At 41.8% G+C, this 27,657-nt stretch overlaps 1 protein-coding gene across 1 annotated transcript in view; it reads right to left on the bottom strand.

The window, feature by feature from the left end:
* The window catches only part of LOC144768501 (fer-1-like protein 4), a 936,890-nt gene that overhangs the window by 625,130 nt on the left and 284,103 nt on the right, over positions 1 to 27,657 (bottom strand). The window contains exons 8-10 of the mRNA XM_078652210.1: positions 14,811 to 14,871; positions 7,771 to 7,902; positions 5,116 to 5,178 (exon numbers count right to left, since the gene is read on the bottom strand). Coding sequence (XP_078508336.1) covers positions 5,116 to 5,178; positions 7,771 to 7,902; positions 14,811 to 14,871 — 256 coding nt within the window. The remainder of the gene's footprint in view (positions 1 to 5,115; positions 5,179 to 7,770; positions 7,903 to 14,810; positions 14,872 to 27,657) is intronic.

Raw genomic sequence — 27,657 nt, forward strand, 5'->3', positions numbered from 1 at the left:
TGCAAAAAGGGTTTCTATTCTGCTGCACTGCTGCCTGAGTGAAAAGGATTTAACCTGCATCTTGAAGCCAGGACCACCAGAGTGAGTGTAAGGGCTAGTTGGCTTGCCTCCAGATCAGAGAGTCAGAGACACAAAAGGGTGCGACCATCTTGAGCCCAGCACCTGGACCCTGTCTGCTGCATGTATTGCCCCCCCCCACAAGTGGTGCCACCCCAGTCCTCAACCCTTGGAGGTCGGCCTTTAGGTGCTCTGCCAGTCTAGCTGTGGTCCTGTGGGCAGATTTGACACAGCACAACGCATCCCCTCGCAGCTCCTGTTCGGAACTGCTGCATCACTACGCATCCCTGGTGCCAAACTTCACATCACAGTCTCCTCAGAATCACTGCTGCACAACTCATCTTCAAAGGAGGCCTTAGAATTGCAATCGCCTCGCTGACGGCATCCTAGACACTGATGCAATACTTCACAACACAGCCCTGCCGCTTCTTCTGAACTGAACTGTGCAATGCATTCTTGATGCTGGACCTCCCATCACAAGCCGCTCGTCAATGGCACCCTCACCAGCTATGCCAGACTCCACATGGCTTTTCCGCAGCTTCCTCATAACCGCCAGCTGGCAATGCTACTTAACGCGGGAATTCACAATGCTCCGCAAACCAGGATTTAAGGTAATCCGTTCAGCAGGGCTAACTTGGGCCCTGAATCTGGCACATACTCCATCGCAGTTGACTCAACTTGTGACTGTGTCTCAGTCCGGCATGATCAGATAACCACAGTTGGCGCTTTGTACTTCTTCTAGGCACTATTTTCACTAAAATCAATTGAAATGCACATCTACGTCTCTACTAATTGGACTTTTGTCATGTTGATCTCAAATCATGTATTAAATGTAACACTATTTTTCTAAATTGGTGTGGGATTTTTCTTGTGTTGTGTTATTACTGTTTGAAGCGCCACCCAAATACTTTACACATTACTTCTAAGTTAAGCCTGACTGCTTTTGTTCCGTTCATTTTGGGGTTTGCTTGTGTTTCACCCTGACAAGCATTGTGGTTGCTGCTTGAGTGGGTTTTCACCCACTCAACCAGTAACCCAATTTCCAAAACCAATTAATTCTTAACTTGTTTTAACTGGAAAACAAAGATAAAATGAATAAGCTAAATTAAAGTATTTGTGCACCAAAGATTAAGCTTTAATACATTACAAAAAAAACCTTTAAAATTCTCAGAAGTCTGAAGGCATCACAGTGCATCATGCTATTAAAAAGATCTGCATTGAATGGGTTGGAAAAGGCTGAATCACTCATGATCATAAATTAAAAGAGTGAAATGTTGGACACTCCATTAAAGACAATGGAATGGCACAGAGACAATAATGGCTGGTACAGACCTTCTGCTCCAGCTTTCCAATCCTTGACTTTGTTTTTCTGTTTATTTTAAAACATTCTGCTCTCAGGAAGTGTAATGTTCTAATAGCCCTTCAGCTGAGGGCAATAATGGTTGTTAAAGGCCCTTTTCCTCGCTGTCTGCCTTCCCCTGCGGCTCAGGTCTATATATAACTTAAAAAGAGAAGGGCTTATTTACAAGCCTCTTGCGCTGCCCGTGCGTCACTTTTAATATGGGAAATAGTGAAGTACAAGGGAATTGCTCCCCAATATCTTAATGTATCTATACTTAGAAAGATTGAAAGAAGGGGTGCCTACTTGATCCCTGCTGATTTACTTCTATGCGGCCAATTTGGGTTCCGCTCAGTCTGAATCCAAGGACCTTCTAACAATGCTTAGTAACCATCACATACATTTTATATAATATGTTAGTATATTGATTATGGATTGGACCTGCACATATGTGCTTTCTAAAGGCATTGGCTGACAATAGTGCTACACACGGTTAGTGCTGAATACCAAAGCAAACAAAAATAGTGATTTTTGGTAGAGTCAAGAAAAATTGGGTAAAGTGAAAAGTGGAGTCTGAATACCTATTACTCTTGCCAATACTAAACTAACCTGAGGTTTGGTTGAGTGATAAAGGCACCACATGCTACCATCCTCCAGTGAACAAGAATAATATATCGCCACTGTCTTATGGCTTTGGCTGGATTAGGGATAAGCTACAGAGCACCACAGCAGAGCCAACCTTGTGAATTGACAGAGCTCAGTTATTTACCGAACCACAAGTACTCAGTGGTCAGAGGAACAACTGTGACTATTATGTATGTCAGTTCATTCATTAGTATTGATTTATTACTTAATGAACCCTTTTGTTTAAATGATTAAAGCCCTCACCCACACATCAGTTGGCATACTGCATCATAAGGATATTCCTCCCACTGGTCAAAGTCTGTACTAGTGTGGGCAGCAACCCTTCTTCAAGGGGGCTATTCCTGGCTCTATGTGTGTATGCTCTGATGGTGAGGTGTCCTAAAGAGGACATAGAGGGGCGGAAAGTGCAAATAAATCTACTTACTTGTTAACAAGTTACTTTATTTATGTCACCAGGGTGTAGGGAAATAATATGACCCTGTTTATGAGGTTAAAATGTTTCGTCCCTTCATCAATTGTACATTACAAGCCTCTCCGGGCTTTCTTCAGGATATTGCCCTCTTAGGGTTTGTTCCTGTCACCTAAATATGATCCCTAATCAAGTTTAACTTAATTCCTGTGATATCTACCATCCCAAGGGGACATTTGGAGATAGAACATAACACAACGGACACAATAATTAAGTAAGTATCACCTTTTGCTCATCTCAATACAACTATAAACCATGCTAGTGGGGAGATACCTAATTTTCTTTTTTTTGTAAATATCTGTCACTATTCTCATATTGAAAGCACGCCACATATAACACATGAAGCAACATCTCACTTGAGTGTTAATGTCACTCTCAATTGTTACTTACTAGTGTATCCTTAATATCGCTAGGGTTGGTGTTCTTCCTAATACAAGTTTCGGGGAACTGATGATACTGTAAATTAATACATATTAATATTTTCCTGTTGTCAGATAATCTTATTGAAGATCTGTATAATTCGAAAGTAAGCTTCTTTGTGTGTATTCTTTATAGAGTTATCCATAACTTACAGTTTCTTTATGTATTGGAGTACAGTAAGACGATGATGGATATGTATGTTTGTTTATTACTGCATTATTGTGCACTCGGATAAACTCCCCTTTCTTTTAGTTAGTGAAAAGTTAAGCCATTGCCTGATCTATCATATGGTCAGTAGGTTTTTCGTGACAGGTATAGCTTAGTTCTTGAGCTTATGAAATATAATACCATTAGAATGTTACGTAGGCTCCCTATGTGTACTCCACAATTACTAGCCAGGCTTAACTTTGGTTCGGTGAAATCAGTGCTCAATTTGAACAGGTGGTTTCCGGTGCTCAGCACCAGCACTTAATTGTCAACACAAGCGCTTGTGACAGTCTGCCACAAGGTGACACTGTCTGGCTAATTTAGAGATAACCTCATAGTTAAATATTAATTCAATATGGATTTACAAATGACTGTTACCTCCTGCCAAGCTATTCTTATAGCTTTGGGGGCCTGATGTAGTCCACATTGTCACACTTGTATGAGTGTGATAGTAGTTGTTTTGTTAATATATTTGGCAGCACTGGCAGGGGTAGTGGGTGGTGCAAGCTGCAGTTGCCTCCTGATGACAGCCCTGGCACTTTTTTTTTTCACAATTTAAGTACTGGGTAAAACAGACAATGCAATCTTTGTAGCGGTTCTGCCTCAAAGCAAGGAACACCGAGACACCCACTATCTAGGAAGCCATTGAAGATTACAAGACTTAGGGCTCGATTACGAGTTTTATGAGGCACTGGTGGGACCGTCCTGCCGCTGCACCCCCAAATCCACGTGAGGACCGCCCGCCCTATAATTACTTTTTTGTCATTGGCGGCATTTCCTTTGCCGTTCCCACTGGCCTATAAAGTAGGCACCGCATTGCGAATGTCAAAGGAAGTTGCAGCACGACATAGACTGAAAGCTCCATGCCATGCTGGAACTTCTGTGCATGCACACAAGGGGGGCACATGTTGTGCTCCCCTGTGTTCATCAACAAGGCGTGAGGCATAAGGGGACCCTACATGGTCCAATTTCTAGCCTCGCTGCCACTGTTTTCATGGAGGAAAGACCTCCATGAAATCAGTGGCAGTGATGCAAGTCTTACTATGCTTGGCAGGAGTGCAGCTGTGCTTCCAAGCATATAAAAGCCTCAGGACCACCGCCATGGAATGGCGGTTCCCTGGCGGAGTCGGCGGTCCCAATGTAGTATGACCACAAGGGTCGTGATGTGGCAGTCACAAGACCGCCACTGCTGCACCACCACAAGTCTGACAAACCTCGGACCATCAGACCAGGAACTGGGGTTAACAGAACTTTAATACATATTAAAGGAATTTCTCATGACAGGGGTTTGAATGTATTGCCTTGGTATCAGCATTTTAAGTTTTTTATAAATTCATATCAGGAAAGGTTAAAACAAGTGTATTTATACACTCCCCTGCAGTACTGCATAAGATGAAACATTGTTAGCTTCAGATGTCTATTAATCTATATTACAAAGTTTCATCAGCACTGGCACAATTTTTCCCAAGAAATTGTATTTTGTAGGCTTTGTTTTAATAAAAATGAATCAATTTTACAAATATTGGGTCAACAAATTGAAAGCAGATACTAGGTATTAGGAATATTTTACCAGGAGGGGATAACTGTCTGCTTTACGGATAACATTCCTTCGGTTGTCCATTTTATTTTTTTAAATCCTGGAGGTGGTAAAAAAGAATCTGTCCAAAATGTAGTTTTACTGTCAGAAGAATTAGGTAGAGCAGTATATTTTAATGTTCAATTATTGTTATTGTTTTATCTGTAATCAGGTACTTTAATTACACTTTGCTATGGTTGTGGCTAATTCAATAAAGAAACGTATGAACATATCAATAGTCAAATAAATGCAGCGATCAATAGCTTTCCTCTCTCAAAGGCCAATACAATCATTGTATTCAATTGTAGGGCGATCTGAACGTGTTTTCCTGCTCAATGTGTAGACTCCACAATACTGGCTAATAAAGCAGAGCTAAGACAAACCTCTGCAAATCATACTTACTATAATTTCAATCAGCTTGCTGAACACAACTTCCCGTGGCTCAAAGAATTCAAAGACAAAATACTGAAAGAGGAAAAAGTAGAGTTTTCAGGTGAGTGTTACAAATATAGTAGGTGTACATGGCTTGATAAGAATTATAAGATTATTGAGCATATTTTATTAAGTCAGTTATTGAACCAATACAATAGGATAACTTAGGGGTTGACCCTATCGAACCTTTCATCAATCAATATATGATGGTGCTGACCTACTTGCTGATGAGTCCCATCTTTACCTTTGGGCTGCTGTCGTATCAGCAGAAAATCTAAAGTTAGTCTTCAACCCTTTATAATGTATGCTTGTGACAAATTAATCAACATACAACACACATGGGAAACATCCTTTATGACGCAACTTTTACCACGCAGTGCCTTTACAACGCAGGTTTTTCAACGCAAGTCATTACAACAAATTGCGCTGGGGGGGCGCTCTAGGATAGGTAATAGTTTAATTTACTATCCAACACCTTCCCTACTATCCACGGGGACTGAAGTTGGAATAGTAAATTAAACTATTCACTATCCAGCACCCCCCAACGCAAGTCGTTGTAACGACTTGCGTTGAAAAACCTGCGTTGTAAAGGCATGCGTAGTAAAAGCATGCGTTGTAACAACGTACATCCAACACACATACAGCAAACTTCTAATAGGGTTAAATACAAGTTGACTGCTTCAGTGGATGTTCATCACAGCTTGGCAACAACAGATCAGCTTAAGTATTTGAAGCTAAATTAAGGATTCAGGAAACTTGTGCTCAAACTCACCACTAGCTGCTGTAGGATACAGGACCATTGCTCTGCGCCTTATTCTGGAAAAAACTGAGAGACATATTTATCAAAATGTAATGCAGCGCAGCAAGTGACCTTGCTCCACTGCATTACAGGTAAAGGGCAGGAATGGTCTGTATTTTATCACAACAAGACGCATTACTGCCTGTTTCCAGCGCTGGAGCGCAATGTGCCGCCTAGTGCCAACGCAGGCCCTCTTGCACCATGGTGCAAGGGTGCCTGCATTCTAAGCAGGATTGTTATCTGTAAGAAGGAGTCCCTGCACAAAAACAATCCCCTGAGACGTTTTCTTCTTTCTATGTGCGCAGCAGAAAGAGGAAAAAACAAGGAGAAATTAAGATATTTCTCCTTGGTATGCCTAACTTGGGAAGGCGTAGCATTTGGGCGCATTCCCAGGTCTACCAGTGATGGTAAATCTGTGAATGGGTCAAACTCCATGGGTGTTGCATGGGAACACCTATGCACCACCCATGGATTGCCTGCCTGGGGCACAGTAACACAACACAGCAATCTGCGTTGCTTTGCGATACTCTGGATTTATCAAGCCACTCTGGGACACACAATAGGGCCCTGCGTGGCTTGATAAATCGCATCTTGGCGGCTGTGTCACTTTGGTGCAAAAGCAACACAACTCCTTGATAAACATGGCCCTGTGTCTACGAACGGTCAGGTCTGCAGTGTTTGCAGTACCAACCTCCCCCTCGCACTTATAACACTGACTTCCTGAACAACAAGCCTCCATGCTAGCAATACACGTCTTTTTTCTGAGATTTTGTTTAAAAATCTTTGAAGATGACAATGGATTGTAGATTGAGAGACTTGAATTGGAGCATTATATCTCCACACATTAAACTATCTAGTAACACTTTGTGTAATTCTCTTAATTGAAAAGTTTGTGTACTTTACTCAACTTCACCTGCAAGAATTTTTCAGCTACAAGTGAGCTTTTGCTTCATTTTCTCCACCACAAATCTAATTTTACTGCTTTTTTCCACCACTTTTTAAAACTTTGCCAAGTTTATGAAGTGTGAAGGAGGAAAATGCATGTTGGAAGAGTCTACCCAATTTAAAGCACAAGAAAGTTACTTAACTGTTTTCTTTTTTTTAACTTCATTGAACATCGGATTGCTAACTGTACTTGTGTGTGTGGGAATGAGAAAACAACAAATCATCTCTCATGCCATAATAAACGAGTGCACTTGCAAGATGTGAAACCCTGCATCTTCCTAGAGAGGAATCATTTTTATATTCAAACAGTGGAAAGCATGCCGTTTTCTGCTTGTGACATTTTTAAGTAGCGCGCTATACAAATGCTATGATTGATTGATTGATGCATTATCTTTGGCAGCAGCACTCTCAGTGGAACATTTTTCAATTCTCTTTGAATATGACTCTTTACTATGCGAGTCATTACATCGAGTGCCTTCACAATAAGGTCGTTACAACGACCGCGTTGTTACCACGCAATGCCATTACTATGCAAGTCATTACATCGACTTGCAGTAAATGGCGCTGTAACATTAAGAATATATAATTTACTATTCCAACTCCAGCCTACGCAACAGTAGGGAAGGTGTTGGAATAGTAAACTATACTATTCCTTATGTTAGCGCGTCATCTACTGCAATTCGATGTAATGACTTGCGTAGTAATGGCATTGCGTGGTAACAACACGGTTGTTGTAGTGACCTTGTTGTAATGGCATCGCGGTCTAATGGCCACTATGTAAAGATTGGTACCCATTCTCTTTGCTTGGGTAGTTGTTAAAGAAAACCAAAAACTTACTTACACACGAGCAGAAAAAAACATTCATGCGATGTGCCTTTTACCTGATTGTAATAGGGGGTGTTAGTTGACTTTTGTGTTGCTGTGTGCTTCTTCTCATCTCCCACTTTGACGTGTACCACAGGATCAATATTGACTCCTACCAGTTTTTGTGCTTGTATGATGGTAATGCCGATCTGTTGGAACAAAGCAACACTCTGAATGTATTTGTGTTATCTCAATATCTAGCAAATACTAATTTGGCCTATTTGTGAGAAAAAGGGACAATAGTTGTTTGGCCTGCGCAAGTAATTGGTCCACACTTTCCCCTTCACTGGGAACTAAACACCCCATTGTAGCACTTGACTCTCCGAGGGTAGCGAAGCAGAGCAGTCCAAGGCCTACTCTAGGGAGGTGGTTGAGCTAGTAATCATTTGTTGTCAACACAATATTAACACACAATAAATGATTGTCCAGTCTTTTCTTTAGTTAAGGAAAAGGACATTTATTATACACACAGTACTTCATACTATGCAGTCATTTACAAATATACTTACACGCTATTAAAAATACCTTTACCGGCATTACATTTGACCCTTAAATCGTCGTGACCGCAAAAAATCACAGCATCCCCAACTCATGTATATGTCTGCACACAACCATATTAGGCATGTCAGTTTACCTCAGGTCAATGTTACCACACTTCAAGACCAAAATCACATGTCATGATAATGCTTCATTCCAGAACTGACTTCAGTAACCATAAACACTCTGCTTTTTTAATGAGTATAAAGTATTGCGGTCATATGCTCACATCATTAACAAAGTATTGCAGCCTTTCGGAAATATGCATTAGTATCAGCATTAACCACACTTTTAAACTAACCATGATAAATAAACTTTTTAAATAAAGCATTATGTAAAACCTTTGAATAATGCTTTTAAATAAAGCATTGTTCAAGCCATCATGATAACACCTTTGAATGAAGCATTGTTAAACCATCAACCATGTGTCTGCCTGTGTCTTTGACAACCTTCGGGCCACATAACCTGCAGCTGTAGACTGTGCCCTCGAGAGGGAACTGCCCTCCCCCCTGTAGAGCAAATGCTCCAGCCTAGGGTGTGCCTGAAAATGCATTGGAAGCCTAGGGTGGTCCAAGCTTCTTTATAACTAGACTTGATAGGCGAGGTCAACTGGGTGGGGGTATCGCCATTATTTATGACCAGTCTTTTTCCTGTATGTTTACTGAGTTAGACATAGTTGGATGTGAGGCAGTTCTTTTCTCCTTAGCCTATGTTTGCAGTTTTACCTTATCTGGGGCTCTTATTTATCGCCCACCAGGGCCAGCCACTAGTTTTGTTACATGACTGACTGATGCTCTTCCTTCCCTAATTCTGCATTACGTCAATTTTATTGTGGTAGATAACCTTAATCTTCATTTTGTAGATGTAAGGTGTCCTAAGGTCAAGAATCTGGGCATCCTGTTTGACGCAATAGTGACATTTGACAACCTCATCACCACTTTAGCAGGCCAAGACTTCGGGATGTTGAAATCCCTTACAAAGATCATTGGACTCTTGCTTGGCGATTCAGTTGCAGCCTGTGTGAGCTTAGCCTCCTCTGGATTGGCTAGCAAGAGATTATAAGGTAGATTTGGAGTTCTGCCCTCTCACATGCGAAGAGCTGCTGCACGTTAGAGACACTTTGGTAGGCCTCTCCCCCCTGGGCGATAGGTATGTGGGTGCCCAGGGGCTTAGGGGCCTGAGAGGACCCACAGTGGAGGGTGGTTCCTCCCTTAAGAACTACCAATCACCTGTGAAGGTCCATGGGGTGAGATTGCCCAGGTCTTCCTACCTTTCTGCACCTGCTCCCATGGCTTGGTGCTCCACCAACCTAGATCCCACATATCCCCAAAGCCCACCAACCTTTGTCCTTGGGGGCATGAACATTGATTTTCAAGGCCAGCCCCAGAGCTGTCTTGCTAACAGAGAGGGCTCTTGTGGAGGTCTCGTTGGGGCCGCTTGGAGAGGCATTCTCTTGGCAGCCTGACCGCTCGTTGATGCATTGCTCTGCAGTTTGCCAGCACATCCTGATGGGTCTAGGACCTCCGTTTGGCCTTTCCCTGAGTACAGCTTTCTGATCCACTGCACCACCCTGGTCACTTGGGCCTGCAGACATAAGGAAGGACAGGCCTCAGTGCCAGGCCCAGGGCAACACCATTGCAAATTACACCACTCTCCGGAACTCGCCGGCTCGCGTGACATGGGAGAGCGTCTTGCTGGAGCTGCCCCTGGAGAGAGGGTAGACGGCTATATAGGGATCCTAAGAGTCTCTGGAGGGACAAATCACAGGTTTATCTATTGAGGTAAACGTCCTACAGGCAGAGCTTCACAAAATACCCAACAAAGTTGAGAACATTGCATCCATGATTACTACACTGCAGTTGGAGGTACCACAACTAAAAAAAACAGGTATCACAAATGTCGGTGGTCACGAACTCTCTGGAAAACAGCATGCCAAGGGATGCCCCCTCTGCAACAACTTAAGGCTCCTGGGGTTCCCTGAGGGAGCGGAGGGCCTATCAGCAGAGGCCTTCCTGGAGGATTGGGTACTGAACACTTTGTGCCCAGGGGCCTCTCAGATTTCTTTGTGGTGAAAGAAGTACACCGGGCACTGGCCCTCATCACCAGGATCATGAACTATCAGTATAGGGACACCATCCTGAGGGCCTCTATGGAGTTCTGTTTTTAAAAATAATATTTTATTAAAACAAAAGGCAGAGTCAACATCCAATTAGCATTCTATACATTACAGAATCTACTTAATGGGCGTTACATAAAAATAGTACACCAAGGATCATTACGACGTAGGGGTCCAGTCCTGTCCATGTCCATTGTCATGGACATGGTGGCAGGCACCTTGCGGTGCCTGTCATCTTCTGCATGACAATGCACGCAGTGCATTCCCATCATTGTGGCGGGCGGTGCTGTGAGCACCGCCCACCTCAATGCTGGGAATGGAGGATGCCGCGGTGGCGGTGGCATCCTAATCATTGGGGCGGGACCGCATCCTAATGGCCCGCATAGTCTTGAGCATATATGGGCAATTGTAAACAAAGATGCCACCTATGCAGATGCCAAGCACCTAATGAAGGAACATCAAAGAGAAACATAGAAACCCCTTAAATACTATGGAATTGAGCATGTGGCAGAATTCCTCAGAGGAGGTGACAGAGTGTGCACTCTTCAACAAAAAGAATCCAAATATATAATAAGGCTCAGAACAAAAAGCCCCAAGGTTCTCAACAATGACGAGGTACTATATGTACATTTTAATAACTGTTAAAAGGCCTGTGCCACCTCATGGAACATGATCATGACACTCTTGACCCAAGAGTATATCTAAACCATACAGGTTAAGAGATAACCTCACTTAGAGGCAAACTCATGCAATAAGTCTCAAGGACTAACCAATGTGAACCATCTGTCAAAATGTACTAACTGTAACATGAAATCAGGTTTCACCAGTAAAATGTCTAATTCCATTTCCTCAATATTTTTAACATCATGAAAGCAATCTCATTTAGAGGCAAGAATAATGAGTACTGACCTTTAAAATGTACTGATACTACATGCACTGACCTAATGCCAAATCAGTCATTAATTTCATGTCTCAATGTTTTCATAAAATGTATAACTACATTACCAGAATGCAGTAGCAAACAAAGTCTGCTAGGGTATTAAATGAGAAACAAATATAGGACCACCAGCCGTAATCAATACTGCATAGTCAAAACGTGTTGGCTTGGTATCTGTGTGTGTACTGAATACAACTGTTACTGCTTTATATATATATTTTTTTTAATTACATAGAGTAGGTTTTGGGTCAGCCCTTTGCCCATCATTGTTTGGCTTTGTTGTCTATCACAGTTGATCCCTCCTAACAGCTTTCCTCTTTACTTTTGTGTTTGTCCCACCCAGGAGCATTTTGGTCTCACAGTTTCAAGTTTCTTTTTTATTAGCATAGTTACTCAAAACCATTGCTACAAAATGTGTTGATTAAACATTTCTTTATAAATTATGTTTTAAGAAAAAGTTAATAAAAAAAGTTTGGTTAAACAAATGTTTGTTTGTTTCCATGATAGTTTATAGTAGGTGGTTCATTTGCTGAATGACTGTTAGCTGCCATGGAAAGATGTTACTCTGCAGGGGGTGATGTTGGTACCAGCGCTTCTTCCCACAGCTGTGACCTTTTCTTCCCCACCTGCCTCAAGAACTTCACCAAGCGACAATTCAGCTGTGGGTCATCAGGTGCAAAGCAGGCCAGCACAACTTGTCTCCGCGTGTGAATGCCTCTTTGGTTAAAAAATTGTTTTAAAAGTCGTTTTTGTTCAACCACCAGTTCTTTACAAGTACAGAGTAAGTGCAGCATGTCCTCCTGTGATGTACCACATAAGCGGCAGATGGAGTCAGTTTGGACCTTCAGACAATGCGGAGAATGCTTTAAGCAAGGTAACAGGCCTAGTCGGTACTTTAAGAATTGGATTTTGGTAGATCTAGCATACCCTAGGGCTAGATATTTTTGAGCAGCGGGGTGGAGTAGGTGCTTAGAGTCATCCAGCTGTAAGTCCTTTTTGATAGGGACGCTTTGTCCTCGATCCATGAGAAAAGGTTTACTGCTTTCCATACAAATGTTTTTGAAAAGACAGTGGTTGGTGGGTGTCTTTCAGAGTTGGGTTAGCCCCAAAGTGGTCTGACTTGTTTGTAAATATTTTGTGTCTGGTGATGATGTTTGTTGTTGTATCTCTGACTACAAATACCAGTTAAGAGTTCCTGGTCTCACAGTGTTCTAATAGGTTAATGTGTCTTCTTCCACTGTTGATGCTGCTTAAACTGGGGGTCTACTTTTTTCTTTTCCTTAAGAATGTATTTGAAGTTTAAGTTTTTTAGTGTTCACTTCTCCAGTTTGAACCTGCTCCCCCCTTGCTCTCTGTGTTCCTTGTCCTCCTCTCCCTTCAGCTGCCTGTTGCTTCCCCCCAGTTTTGTATTATTTAAACAACCCAACTAACTAAAAAATGGATGCACATCCACTTCCGCCTTCTTTGTATGGGTTTGTTCAAATATTACAAATGCATTCCAAGATAACTTCAGCAGAAGCCTTCGCATCCAGCAACCATCTTTAAACGGATTTGTTCCAACATTATAAGTGCATTCAAAATTCCCGTCATCTACTGCTACAGAGAAAGGAGAAACAAAGGAAAATTGTGACAAAGAAAGAAGAAAAGAGAAATGCAGACAAGTGAGCAAAGAAGTTGAATGGCTAGCAGAAGAACAGAAAAATGTTTAGTGAGGAGAAGAGCATGGTCTCATGAGCCATGGGGTGAGAACAAGAGGGACGAAGGGAGATCTAACAGGAGGAGAAAGAAGAAAGGGGAAAAGAAAAAGAGGTGCATAAGGTGGTTTCCTAAGAATGAGAAAGAAGCAGAAAATTGGGGGAAAAGCCAACCCACACAAAATTATTTTCTCTAAAAAAACAAGTAAATTAAATTTAGGGCGAAATATCTGTTAAAGAAAAAGATTAATCAGAACCAGTTTAGTCAGGTTGCTTTTCTACAAATTCATATACAACTGTTAGCATATGTTGCTACACCAAAGATGCACATCTCACACCTCTTTTTATTATTCAGATCTTTCAAACATGCCTTTCTAAACCCTTCCCTAATGTATCCCTCCTAGACTCATCTACGGGCGGCTCCTCCGCAATAAGGGAAGAACTTCACCTCACTTCCCACAGCCAGCAGATGATAAATAAAATGATAACAACACAATGTTGTTATCATTTTATTTATCACTGTCTGAGCCGCGATGGAGTCAAGCAATTAGTATATGGCCGGGCCTGGAGGGGAGGAGGAGTAGTGTGCACTTATAAGTGTGCATGTCAGTTTGGATGGCCGTCTTAAGCTAGACAAACAAACATACCCACTTATGTTTCCCCAACCCAGCTTTGTTGCAAAACCGGGTTGGAAAAATCCCCAGGCTCCCAGGCACTGTCTAAGCAGCAAATGAGGTAGGCAGACCAAAACTGGCACTGTTCTCATGTTAGGTATAGCATGAGAGCAGCGTCTGGATTGGGTGGGGAGTCTGTGCTTTGAGGCCTATCCACTTTCGGGCCGGATGGGAGGAGTAATGAGGCAGCCGTCAACGGGAGAGGAGAAGCAGTTAAGTCTGTTCATTTTTATTTCATTACTCACCAACCCCCCAACCCACCCCCACCCCTGTCAGTCCTACCACTTTAGATGGGCGGTAGCCACCACTGGACTCATCCGATACCGCATCATCTTCTCCCTAATCTACTTCTAGAGACTCTTCCCCCCTCCACCTTTCTTTTTTTTTCTTTTTTTTTGTTGCATATAATATATAGTGCGAACTCGACCCAAAGGTATTGGAGCGCTTTACATGAGCACCGTATTTACATTACACATTCAGGCACCGGGAGATTAAGTGATTTGCCCAGAATCACAGGATGTGGACAGGACCTTGAGGCTCGAACCCTGGTTTCCAGCACCAGCGTCGGGCGTTTATGCCGACGGACTACATCCCAATCCTCCTCCTACTGCTATGATCTGCAAATAAACCCCTCTTTTCTCCCTCCCTTATTCTTTCAATTTAACTAACAAACTCACATGTCCACCACTCAAATGAATTCATATTTTCTGATACTAATTTACCAATAATCCTTTTTTGGGTTCCCGAGTAGTGTGCTACTCGCCGAAAAGTTCTTCAATGCCCTATCAGGGGTAGTAAGTGCTATATAATTACAACTACAAACATAAATCGCAAAGATAGCCGAATTCCTACCAATGGAGCTAGCATTAGTGCTGTCACACAACATACATACATCCTTACTTGCCTTCATCCATCAAATGAATTTCAAAGTTCGATGTTTTACCCGCAGCTAAACGACATTTTAAAGTACGTTTCGATATGTTTTTAAAAGAAGTCCTTCCTTTGAATCAAGGTACACCATGTCCACTTGTAGTCCGAATTATATAATTTTATTACAACAGAAAGCATTCGCTTCGATAGAAAGAAATGTATAAAATACCTGGAAGTGCTGTGGCTTCGGGCTAAGAGCAAAATCCCATTTGACGGGAAATGTGCAGCGGCTGAAAATTGAAGGAAATAAAACTTTAGCTGTGTGTGCTGCGTGGCTATCACAAGATACATTTATTAATGCATTGCCATTGCATAAAGTCCTGGTAACGTTTTTCTGATTTACTTACTGAAAGCAGACACACTTATCAGACAACAAGAGGTGTATTTTGTGTCACTAAAAACCTTGTAGAGAGTTTGGAAACAGAAATCTTAAAATGTTAAATGTAAGGCTTGATCTATCTTGGTTTTGTCTTTGCATTCTGGTACCTTTAGTTAAGTATTTTAGATCTCTAAGGCAGGACTACATGTGTTAAAAGGCAAACAAGTACTGGATGGTCTACTCACTGCTCCTTTGAAACCGACAGCACAAAAGTACACTGTATGGGTACAGAGTTTTACCTGCCAAAATTCAGAGGCGTATAGGAATCCACAGCTAAAAGCAGTAGGCAAATGCCATAGGCAAGTTCTTGTCAATGACACAGAACCTGGCAAGTCTGTCAAATGCCTGGTTTTTCTCGACCCCCGCACCCTTCCGTGTCTCTGGTGTCCAAGAAGGCAGAGTGATTTAATTGTTCGCTGTTGAAATCTGGTGTTATTGGTGCGTCAAAAGTTGAATTCCATAATGGTAAATTTAACCTTTAACCTTTTGAGGTCAATCATTTATTCACTACGAATGTACATCATTGAGCAGTGTAGTAGATCCACAAATGCAAAACAAAACATCTGGTGACAAGGTACACCAAAAAAGAAACCCACATTATATGACAAAGACGGAAGATGACACTGGCAGCCCCACCATACCTTTTGCCACAGCAGCTTTTGACCCTCTCTCTGCCTACTTGTCACATCTGGCCTAGTTTATGAAGAGGCCTCACTGGGATTGATGGAGCGAGGTACAGAAGATTTTGTGTGTACCCCATTCAGATCAATCACCCCCATAACAAAGTAAATATATTAATTTTGATTGCTGTGTATTAACCAAAACACACACATTACATGTGGGAAATGCTTTGTACTAACAGGTTTGATTAACATATTAATTAATGATGTAAAACGCATGTTTAATCTATTTTGTGCATTTAAGTGGTATAATAATGCATTGTTGTGTATATTGTCCATTGCATGCTGCATTTCTGCTTCATTTTAATGGCTTGCAGTGTGATGCTTTTCTGCTAGGTAACAGTTTTAAAGGATAAATATTAGCACTGGTGGTTGGGGGGGACAGAAAATACATATATTCTGTGTATTTACATTTTCTTTTTCTGTTTATCGTAGTTTTGGTTGGTTGCCACTTCCAAAATGGCTTCGCTTTTCCCGGTTCTGCGCAGTGGAAAAAGATTACATCATTTTGCTGAGAGAAAGCTCGTCCATGCACTGTGCTTCACTGAAAACTTAGCAACTTTAGCTGACCATATCCGAGGACATTTGATATGAACTCTGGTGAGTGGCTGTGGGCCAAAATGATAACCACGAGAACAGCTGAATGTCTGCCAAGGACAAAGCCAAGTGCCTTCAAAAAATGACCACTTGGAAACAGCTGAATCACTGAAAAGGAACATTTAAAAAGGCCTAATGAGGAACAGGAACTGTCGAACGTGTATTTATCAGTTTGTCAAACAAAGTTGTTCACGGACATCCTGGAAGTTAAGAAAAATGCATGGACAGACGAATTTGTATCTGTCAGCTTTTAATCAGGAAGATATTCATTGACATCCTGAAAGTTAAAAAAAATACATTGTCGATTAACGAACATCCTGAGGGCTAATAATTGCAATGTCATGACCAATCAGAGAAAGGGAAATGACAAGACTTGAAACATTTGAGGGTAGAGAGCCAGAAAATACAGTATAAATATCAGAGCAACATTGGGGTTTAATGTCACAGGAGCTGATCGCAGAGATAGATGCTGTTTGCACTGAAGCTTTTTGTAGAGATGCTGGGAGCCTGAAACTATGCCAAAAGGCTCACTGATAAACCCCTGTAGGTTGAAGTTTTGCAACGGGACACTAGGCCTGGGAAAGAGACTGCGTCCAAGGAGGCCTGGGTTAGTAATTATAGTTGGGGTTTTAGTGCTGGGTAGGTAGGTTTTAGTGTAGAAATCTTTAGAATTAAATGCATGTGCTTTTTTAACTATGTTTCTCTGATCTTTTCATGAAGAATTCTCTTTCAGGTACATGACCAAAGATTAATTGATGTTTTTATTTAGAGAATAATGGAATTAATGTAAACCTGAATTTTCTCTTCATATCTTTAATTAAAGGTTTTCTTGATTTATTTCCTGAATAAATAACAATGCTCAATGAGAATTAATAATGACAGAATAAATGCTAATTTTCTTTTATGCAAATTAATTACATAAAATCTTTTAAATGATTTCAAGTGTTTGTGCTTCTTTAGAGTCAATTCATTTTGCAAATCAATGTATTGTTGTAGTGAGGTTAAGCTGGTCTTGACAATCACCATCAACTTACTCAACTAATTGGTCCATCGACCTAATTGGCGGGGTACATTGATGCATAGATTAGTTTAGTAGGATCATTGAGGCAAACAAATGTTGGTGTTAAAAATCTGTGCTTAAAGGTATCCTGTCATAGGAGAGAATACACTCAACCCATTTTATATATATATTTGCAAGGGTCTGGGGTAAAGGTGTGTGTGACTAGGTGTGTTGTAATTGGGTGTTATGGGCCCCACCGGAGTGACCTGGACCCTGGGTTGGTGATATTTCTGGGTAAGCACTGCATCAGGATTGCATAGCATGAGATTACATTTTTAAATTTAGTCTAGTGTTTTAGTATCTTGCCTGCATATTGGAAACTTAGATTTGAGTCTTCACCACCTAACCCTAACTTAGGGCATATACTTTATCCCATTATACCTCAAATATAAATACAGGTCATACAATGTGAATATGTATAAAGTGTAGGAGCCCTGGCTTAGGTCAACAGCTGAGTACCTGTGGGAGGGAGACCCACTTGAAGAAAGATGCTATTAGATAGATCCCCCTTGGTTGTATTTTAATCGGTCGCTCTAGCTGGAGATGTTCCTTCCTTCTGGCCGTTTCATGGCGGTTTTCCCACCATGAAAAGGAAGGCGGAAATGGACATTGGTGGCACGTAGCGGGTCCCCCTTCTCCTCTGACCCTCCAACATGGGCCTACCCTACATATCCCCACGCCATGTGGCAGGCACTACATGGTGCCTGCCACTTACTGCAGGGATATGTACAGAGTGCATATTTTGTACTGCGGCATATGCTGTAGCCCACAGCACGAGCCACAGTTCAAATGATACACATTGCGCCTGCCTTGAAGGCAGTCACATCGTTATACCGGTTGCAGGACCGCCAGCAGCTAGTCGGGCGGTCCAGTTTCCGAAGGCATGACGGTCGGACGTAAGTTTGACCACCATCCTCATCAGGCCCTAAGTTCACAAAACTAATTTACTAGACTTTTTCTCTGTTTGCACTTACAGCTGAAGACAATGTGGCTTTTACAGCTGCATGGAAATTCCCAAAAAGCATGCTTTTCTCTTTCTTTTGTGTTTTTCCTTTTTCATAAAATAGTCGAAGTGGACTTCGTTTCATGCTAAAGCTTCTTGTGCTGTATCTAACCTTTTACCTTTGAAGGAAGCCATGCCAGAGATGTTCTCGTAATGCTGCAATAATCAAGGTTTTGCTGCTTGTAGCAACAACTTTTTTTACTCATTTTAAATGGTTCATTCTTTAGTAGTGGGGTGTCAAGTCCCTTTGTATGTAGGGTAACAAGAATCTTTACTTGTTAAATATTGAAGCAGTCTCTTGAGAATCCTGTATTATGTAACATCATTTTTGCAATGTTGGTTGGTTTTTGTTATGCAACATGCCATTTCACACCGTGCTGAGGGTTCGGTTACCTACTTCTGTAAAAATGTAAAATGCAGCTTTTAAGGGATGTCTGATGGACTCTTTTCTTGCTTAATAAAGGCAGGCTCTATGGCAATGATTATTGCAGTCTGTATTTTGACTTTATCCTTAAATGATTTATGAATTATTTTGATGCTGATTTAAACTGACTAACTACCATTTTGATTTCTGTATTGACTTTTAATTTTTATTAAACCTCCATAGTTTTGACTTTGAGTACTGTCTTGCATAGGTTTCTTTATTTTACTTGGGCCATTGTACTTTGGATTCACAAGGCATTGATCCTGTGTTTCGGCCCTTTGAATTTATTGGTGCAAAGCGCTGAAAACTGAGAAAGCTGTTTATCTCTGCATGTCCATTTATTTTCTTGGTAGTTTATCATCACTTTATATTAATGGTTGAAAAAGAACCAGAAAACAGATCTATCAAAAGACCAATTATTGACAATTGTATTCAAAGATGACCAAAATCTTATGGAGACTGAAGCACCTATTGCAGCTCCAATTAAAAGGAACTAGGATAGCTTGTAACTGCCCTCAGTTCAAACAGAGATGAAAATCAATCAGGCTCCTGTCTACACAAATAATGCCTTGTATATGCTTCATGCTGCACTCAGTTGATGACATAAAGGCGCGCACTGACTCTTAAATTATCTTTCTGTTCATTGAATGAAGTACCCTTGGGTGGAATATTGGAGGAAGAAGACGACAAGATGGGTGCTGAGACAAAATATTGACTTGCAAAAATATTGAGTCATAAATATCATGGCTTGGAAATATTGTTGCAACAGTAGACATCCACTCCCTCCTGGACAGAGAAGAAACAGTAGCCCTCATCCTCCTAGACCACTCAGCGGCCTTTGACACAGTCTCCCACCACATCCTAACACGCAGACTCCACGACGCAGGGATCCGGGACAAGGCCCTCGGCTGGATCCACTCTTTCCTCTCCGGCAGAACACAGTGGGTCAGACTCCCTCCTGTCTTCTTGGACCCTACACCAACCACCTGTGGAGTCCCCCAATAGTCCTCCCTCAGCCCTACGCTCTTCAATGTCTACATGGCTCTGCTCACCCCCATCGTTAGAACCCATGGACTCAACATATGCAGATGACACTCAACCCATCCTCTCCCTAGCCAACAAACCCAACACAGCAAAACACACCTTTCCAGAAGGCATGGAAGCCGTCACAAATGGATGAAAAGCAGATGCCTACAACTCAAAACTGACAACTAACCCTGGGCGTAGTAGGCGTAGTGGGGCTACGCGAAGCTATGCGAAGTGGACCAGAAACTACGTCCACCTACGCACTTCGCGTAGCCCCACTACGCGCCACCCGCCTCCATCCCGCCCTCGCTAAATACTACCCGCCTCCCTCCCGCCCTCCCTAAATACTTAAATAATGTTTTTAAAAAGAATTAAACACCACTTACCTTGTCGGCTGCGTCTCCGGTGCTCCCTCTGGTAACCGCGCCGCCATCTTGGATACTAATGCGCATGCGCGCCCACCCGCGCATGCGCATTTCTCGTGAGAAATGCGCATGTGCGGGCGGCCGCGCATGCGCATTAGTGTCCGAGATGGCGGCGCGGTTACCAGAGGGAGTCCCGGAGACGCAGCCGACAAGGTAAGTGGTGTTTATTCTTTTTAAAAACATTATTTAAGTATTTAGGGAGGCCGGGAGGGAGGCGGGTGGCAGGCAACTTTGCTACGCCCACGGAGTGGGCGTAGTGTTGCCTGCTACGCCTACTTCGCAAATGGCGAAGTAGGCAACACTACGCCCACTCCGTGGGCGTAGCGAAGTACTACGCCCAGGGTTACTCACCATGGCCCCACACCCCGACCTCTGGAACAACACCTGATGGCCCCCCACCCTTGGAAGCTCACCCACCCCCACAGACCACGCACGCTACCTTGGAATCATCCTGGACTCCTAGCTCAAGATGGACCGCCAGATCAACTCTGTTGCATCCTCCTGCTTCCACACCCTCCGCCTCCTACGAATGACCTTCAAATGGATCCTCCTTGAGCACGGAAAGACCGTCACTCACGCCCTTGTCACAAGCAGACTCGACTACGGCAATGCACTCTATGCCGGAATAAACAAAACCCTCACCTGCAAGCTACAAAACATCTAGAACGCTGCCGCAAGACTGGTCCTCAACCTGCCAAAACACTGCCATATCTCACAGCACCCGCGCACACTCCACTGGCTCCCCATCAAGGCTAGAATCACCTTCAAGATTCTCACCCACGCACACAAAGCCCTCCACAACACCGGACCAGCATACCTGAACAACCGACTCAAATTCCACGCACCCCAAAGGACCCTACGATCAGATCCGCTCTCCTAGGCTGTGGTCCCCCATGCCAGAAGGACCAGATAGCCAGGCCGCTCCTTCTCCTTCCTCGCGGCCAGAGCCTGGGACACCCTACCGCTCCACCTCAGACAAACAACATCACTACCCATCTTCACGAGAAACTTCAAAACTTGGTTCTTTGACATGCCCCCTCCTTGATGGACTGGAACCTGCACCTCCCCAGCGCCTTGAGACCCTCACGGGTGAGTAGTCACGCTTAACAGACACATGATGGATTGATTTCAGCAAGAATATCATTGTCAAGAATATTGAGTTTATGGTAAGTAATAAAAAATTTTAAAATATCTTAGGGCCTGATTACAATGGCGGGGAGACCTCAACCGACAGCCTGTTGGTGGCGGTCTCCCCGCCATTTTCAACAACTTCACCACCACTCCACATTTGGATGGTGGGCAGCTGTGTGGTGGTCGAAGATACCGATCGCCATGGATCTGACAGGCTCAAAGAGCCTGTCGGTCCATCAGAGGCAGAGTAATACCTACAATGGTGGTGGTGCCTACCAGGCACCGCTGTAGGCATTACGAGGCTCCTTTCCACTGGCCCGTTCATGGCGGTGAACCCACTGTGAAAAGGCTGGCGGAAAGAGACACTAGGGGCCCCCTCTCCCCCTCTCCCCCTGGCTCACAGACACAGGACCTAGGAGGCTTCTATGATGCCCTCGACATATCCCTGCACAATGTGGCAAGCACTGCATGGTACAATCGAGAATGATAGCTTGCACACATTCTTATACTTGTGACTGTTCTGGCTGCTTGTGGCAATATTGCGGCGTGCTGACTGATTACGTACTCTGTCGCAACTAGCATGTTAGCATAATTCCCTGTATATGTGGGAGATCCTCACGCACCAATCATTAGCACAGCCTTGTAGCAAAGTTTTTATTTTAACAGTAAACCAATGTTCATCCAGTAATCTGAATTTATTTCATATCTTTATTTATATTTTCAGCTTCATCCATATTTTATCCAATCACTTAAAAGGCAGCAGTATTCCGCATGGTTCCTGCCATGTAGTGCAGGGATATGTGTGGGGTGTCTGTTTTGTGTTGCGGCAGGTGCTGGAATACAAAACATGGGCAATGCGACAGCCACAGTGGCGTTTGCATCATAATTAGCCCTGTGTGACCGCCGACTTGTAGGCAGGTGGCCCCAAAAGCAAAACGATGCCCCATTGTAATTGGGCCCTGAGTCATAAATATAGTTCACAAAAAATATAGTTGGTTTTAATTTATTTTTTAATTATTGTTATGTATTTTGGTATATATTTAAAATGTATATGGTGTAATTTCTTTGAATAATTATTGTTTATGTTTTTTAATGTATTTGTAAAACTTTTAGCAGTTATTAAATTAAGTTTAAGTCATTTTCGTTATGTTTAGCACTGTAGCAGATTGTGGGTTTTTAGGGGCGCATGGTGGGAAGTAATTTAATTTTAATTAATTAATAATTCATTGTTAATACACATTCATTACTGAATTGATAATTAATTATGTTAATAGCGTAAATAATAGTTTTACATCTTATGTGTGGGGTGTGTGGTTTATAGGGGGAGAGGGTAGGAAGTAATTTAACTTTAATTAATTAATGATTGTTAATTAATATTAATTGTTTATTTGATCATTAACTATTTTAATCGTGTACATTTTTTTACATTTTGGTGTGGGATGTGGGATTTATAGGGGTACAGGGTGGGAAGTAAATTAATTCAAAACATTAATATTAATATTTGTATTTAATAATAATTATATAATTTATAATTCATTATGTTAATTGTGTAATTACATTTTTTTCACTCAAATTTTATGTGCAGGTTTGGGTTTTGGTGAGGATATATTGTTGAAAGTAAATTTACTTTTTAATTCGGTTATAATTGATAATAATAAATGTAAAGTTTATTATGTTAATTGTGTATTTTTTTACAAATTTTAGGATTGTGTTATATATTTTGTGGGGTATATTGTGAAACGTAAATTACATTTAATTCAATAATAATTATTTATTTATTGATAATTCGTTTGTTGATAAATATTTATGATAGTGTAAATAATTAGTTTATTTAAAGGTAAGTTAGGTGTTGTTTGTAAGTTTTTTAAGGATATATGGTGGAAGGTAATTAGAACGAAATTATTTAATAAATTATGTACTTGTTAATAAATTATTTTAAAATAAAAATGTGTCCCTTGATGCCTTCTTAAATTTAATGGGGGCCTGAGATTTAGCATTAAATAATAGTAAATCCTATATATTGCAGGTAGGGATGTGGCCCAAGAAAAAGTTTCTCTTCACAGTAGGTCTCGAGAAGGTCCCTCTAATGACTGTCTTTTCATACCTGGGGGTTTCACTGGATGACCGTTTGAAGTGGGGGCCTCTTAGTCAGAAGAAAAACAGGGAGCTTATGAGGGTAAACGCTGCTATTTTCAACTTTGCTGCAAAGATGGGCAAGCGCCCAATTGCAGCCACGTTGAAAGTCTATCAGGCCAAAAGTGTAGCGACAGCTTGCTATGGTAGTGAAATTTAGGGGCACACCGCCACAGATGCGTTACAGGTGGCTGAGAACACTTTCCCAAAGCACCTGTTGGGCATGCCAAGCGGTTTATCGAACTTGGTGGCCCATGAGGAATTGGGGGTGCCTTTTCTATGTGACACCTGGCTTTGCGCCCCCTAGTGTTCTGGCTCAAGTGTTGGCTGAATAAGGATTTAGCCCTCAGCCAGCAGATTATAACTGAATGCGTGAGCCTTGTCCTGTATACCATGGCTGAAATATATTAAAAGTTGTTTTGAAGAGTTGGGGCGCCCTGAACTTTTGTTAAAGCCTGATTCTTTTGTACAAAAGGATGTGGACAATTAGAAAGAGACAAGCTAGAAGTGCGAAAACCTACGGGTCCATCACCACCGTAGAGGAGCAAGGGACCGACCGCCGAAGTTCCGGCGGTCCCGCCATGTAAATTAGGATGCGCCCCCCACACTGGCGGGCGCATCCAGGACCCTTTACATTGTGGGTGGATCTGCTGGCTGCAGACCCACTCGCAGTGTAAATGGACTATGCATGGCATTCCCATGCACTACATGGCAGGCACCAGGTGGTGCCTGCAACGTAGTGCATGGCAATGAGGAGGGTACCATGGGGTACCCTCCATGTGCACCCCCAACACCATGGGAGCCCACTACGGGCCCCCAACAGCAAAGACCGCAAGCCTTGCCGCCATGGAAAGGCTCATTACCGCACTCATCATAATATGGATGGTGGTGTCTCACAGACACCGCCACCATATTGTGATCTTTTTTCGCCCGGTCGACAAGTCGACCGGTGGAAAACCGGCAGACGGTCTTTCCGTCCGCCGGGGTCCCCCCGGCATACTAATATGGCGGGGGAAATGGGTGGCTGGTGGAGGGAAATGTAGGTCGGATCGCCACTGTCATGCGGGCAGTGGCAATCCGCCCTACATCGTAATCAGCCCTTAGTGTCCGCAAATTCCTGTTGCAAAAATTAAACCCATCCACAGAGCCTTATCTCCTAGGGTCACTGTCCACATATGAGCAGTTTTTACATTTGTTACTCGCTGTTCCAAAAGGGTGCAGTAGAGGCCAGGTGTTAGCACCCTGTGGCTGCGACGGAGTGTCTCCACAGGATCTGCTACACTTCATGTTCTTTTGTAAATTTTACGAGGTACCCCGGAGATATGTTTATTCCCCCTTGTAAAGAAGTTGAATTTTACCCAGGTTCGCCCAGGGCTTCGGTATTTGCAATTGCTGAAGGCTGATTGTATTTTTTTAATCGTGGGCTATTTGAAATCTACGGTGAGAACTAGGGCCTGTTTGGACAACTAGCAACTCTTCTTGGTAGAAGATACTCTGTGTTTTAATGTTTAGTATATGAGTCACACTAACAGGGCCCTTTCTTTTTTTTTTTTCTTTTTTATTGACATGAACTGTATCTTCTATGTAATTTTATTGTATCATGTTTTAAATGAGATTTGGATGTTGTGAAACTTTTATGGTTTTGTATACGTGAAACCGAATAAAGTTGATTTGAAATAAAAATATGTTTTACATGAAAATTATTTTTGGATTTACATTTCAATAATGTTTGTAAATATTTATTAAATGTTCTTAACATTAAAATATGTATTATTTGTAATATTCTTTATATGAAATATATTTGTTTTTTGATTAAATTAAATATTGATATTTTAATTTTTTGTTTAGTTTTTGCAATTATTTTATTTTCTTGCTGGAGAATTTGTTTGTTTCAATTATAGAACTAACTGCAATGGGAATATTACATTGTTTCCTTCTGCAATCCAACAGTTCCCCTACTGTTGCACTGACTGGAGTGGGAACAGTAAATTTGAAACCTCCACAATCCAACACTTTCCCTACTGCTGCACTTGACTGGGAATAGTACCATGTACCCCTCCGCAATCCAAATCTTTCCCTACTGTTGCACTTAATGGACTGTGAATAGTACATTTTCCCCCTTCGCAATTCAACACTTTCGCTACTTTTGCACTCATTGGAGTGGGAATAGTACTTTTTACCTCTCCGCAATCCAATCCTAGAGTTGCATTGACTGTAGTGGGATTTAAAATATTTACCCCCTCCTAAGTTCGACACTTTGCCTACTATTTATAAGTTGTAGTGGGAATAGTACATGTATTAATTTTAAAATGTGTACTTTAGTTTATATTAGTTACATTTATATTAATATGTTTTTGGTTATTTAAAATTATAATATTTATAATCATTAATAATCTTTTAATATTTTATTCATTTTTAGTAAATTCAAATTGTTTCTTTAGTTTGAGTTTTTTATTTGTAATTAAAATGGTTTGTTTATTAAATATGTTATGTTATTAGATATATGTATATATATTTATTTTTTATATTGTTACATTTATTAAAGTTTTCAAATATAATATAAATAAAAAATATCAATTTAATAAAGTTGTTAAATTAAATATATGTATATAAAAATATATACATTAATATATATGCTTTTAAATTGTTTTAAAATAATCATAATTCACTCACCCATCTTGGGTCCCGGGAGACAGCGCCAGAAGCCCGATACACACTAGGAGCAGCACACAGGGAGCCCTACCTTTTCCTCCCTTATACCCAAAGGAGCTACAGATGACTCTTCAATAAGTTATAGGCACAATCTACGCCTATAACAACATCACATTTTGAGCCAATGAACTCAAGTGACTAAGAAGGGCAAGTGAATCGACTTACCCATTGCGAGTGGCCCAATCAAGTAATCGCTCCTACTTTGGTCCTGAAGGAGGCCCACCGACCGGTTAGGGCAACAAAGGGCCAAAACATGTCAATGCACAATCAGACACTAGGTGCAGTGGACCTCTAATACATCCACCCAGCACCAACCTTTTATTTTAATGCTACCCCTTCCTGGTTACTAAACAACAGCAAACAAATGATGGACAGAATGCTGACAATGCAAACATTCTTCCCCAGTCAAAAGATATGGGTTTGCCCACTATGCCACCCCAGTTTGGACCCAGCCATATACAAATCAGTCTTGACCCTGTGCCTCATGGGAACAGTCCAGACCTAACTGCCAGGCCAGGTCCTCCCTGGACCGGAAACAAGCATCCTGAAACCGGTTTCAGAGTATGTCACCTTTCTTCAGCCAGGCTAGCTTGAATCCAGTGGCACAGTGAGCAAGGGACCCACATCTGGGCATACCCATCCCACTTAGGGCGAAAAGTGTTACAGCAAACAAATTATGGACAGAATGCTGACAATGAAAACATTCTCCCCCAGTCAAAAGATCTGGGTTAAATCCATCGTTCTTTTGCCTACTACGCCACCCCAGTTTGGACTCTGCCATATACAAATCAGTCTTGCCCCTGTACTGTAACACTAATAAACAACAATATACAGGATCCGAGGTAATTTTAAGATTAATCTCTTTCCGCATCTCTCAAGTATTTATCACGACTGTCACGAACCAGATGGTCTCCCTCAAGGTGGAGGATTGTAGATCGTCTGGAGAACTGGAAACTCAGATGGAATAAGACCCAATGATGACGCAATTCACCTAACGTTCAAGGCAGAGAATAAAAATATACTGTCATTTGAAGTTAGAGTGAATGAGGGTTTTTGAAGACAACCTGAAGACCGTAGCACACTAAGACACATGTTTCATTCTCTTTTGATTCAAAGTATTACCCTATGGAAGTTGAATGAATCTCTGTTTCTCTCTCCTTCTGCATGATAAAAGAGTATAAACGCAACCAGAGTTGGCAATGTCAATAGGTCTGGCTTTAAGGGAATGTTGTACGGTAATGAGAAACATTATGAGTAAAAAGCATGGGGATAGATATGTATTCATGAGAAAGCAAAGTACTGTCTTATACAATTGTTGTAGATTAAAAGGTCAAGTGACAGCTGCACTGCCAAGCTAGACCTACAAATCCATGTAGGTCAATGATTGATCTGCTCCCATCTGTTCCGTTGCCAGAGCAAAACAACATAAATTATCTAGTTTTCAAA

The sequence above is a fragment of the Lissotriton helveticus genome, chromosome 7, assembly GCF_964261635.1.
Source record: "Lissotriton helveticus chromosome 7, aLisHel1.1, whole genome shotgun sequence".
NCBI classification, from domain to species: domain Eukaryota; kingdom Metazoa; phylum Chordata; class Amphibia; order Caudata; family Salamandridae; genus Lissotriton; species Lissotriton helveticus.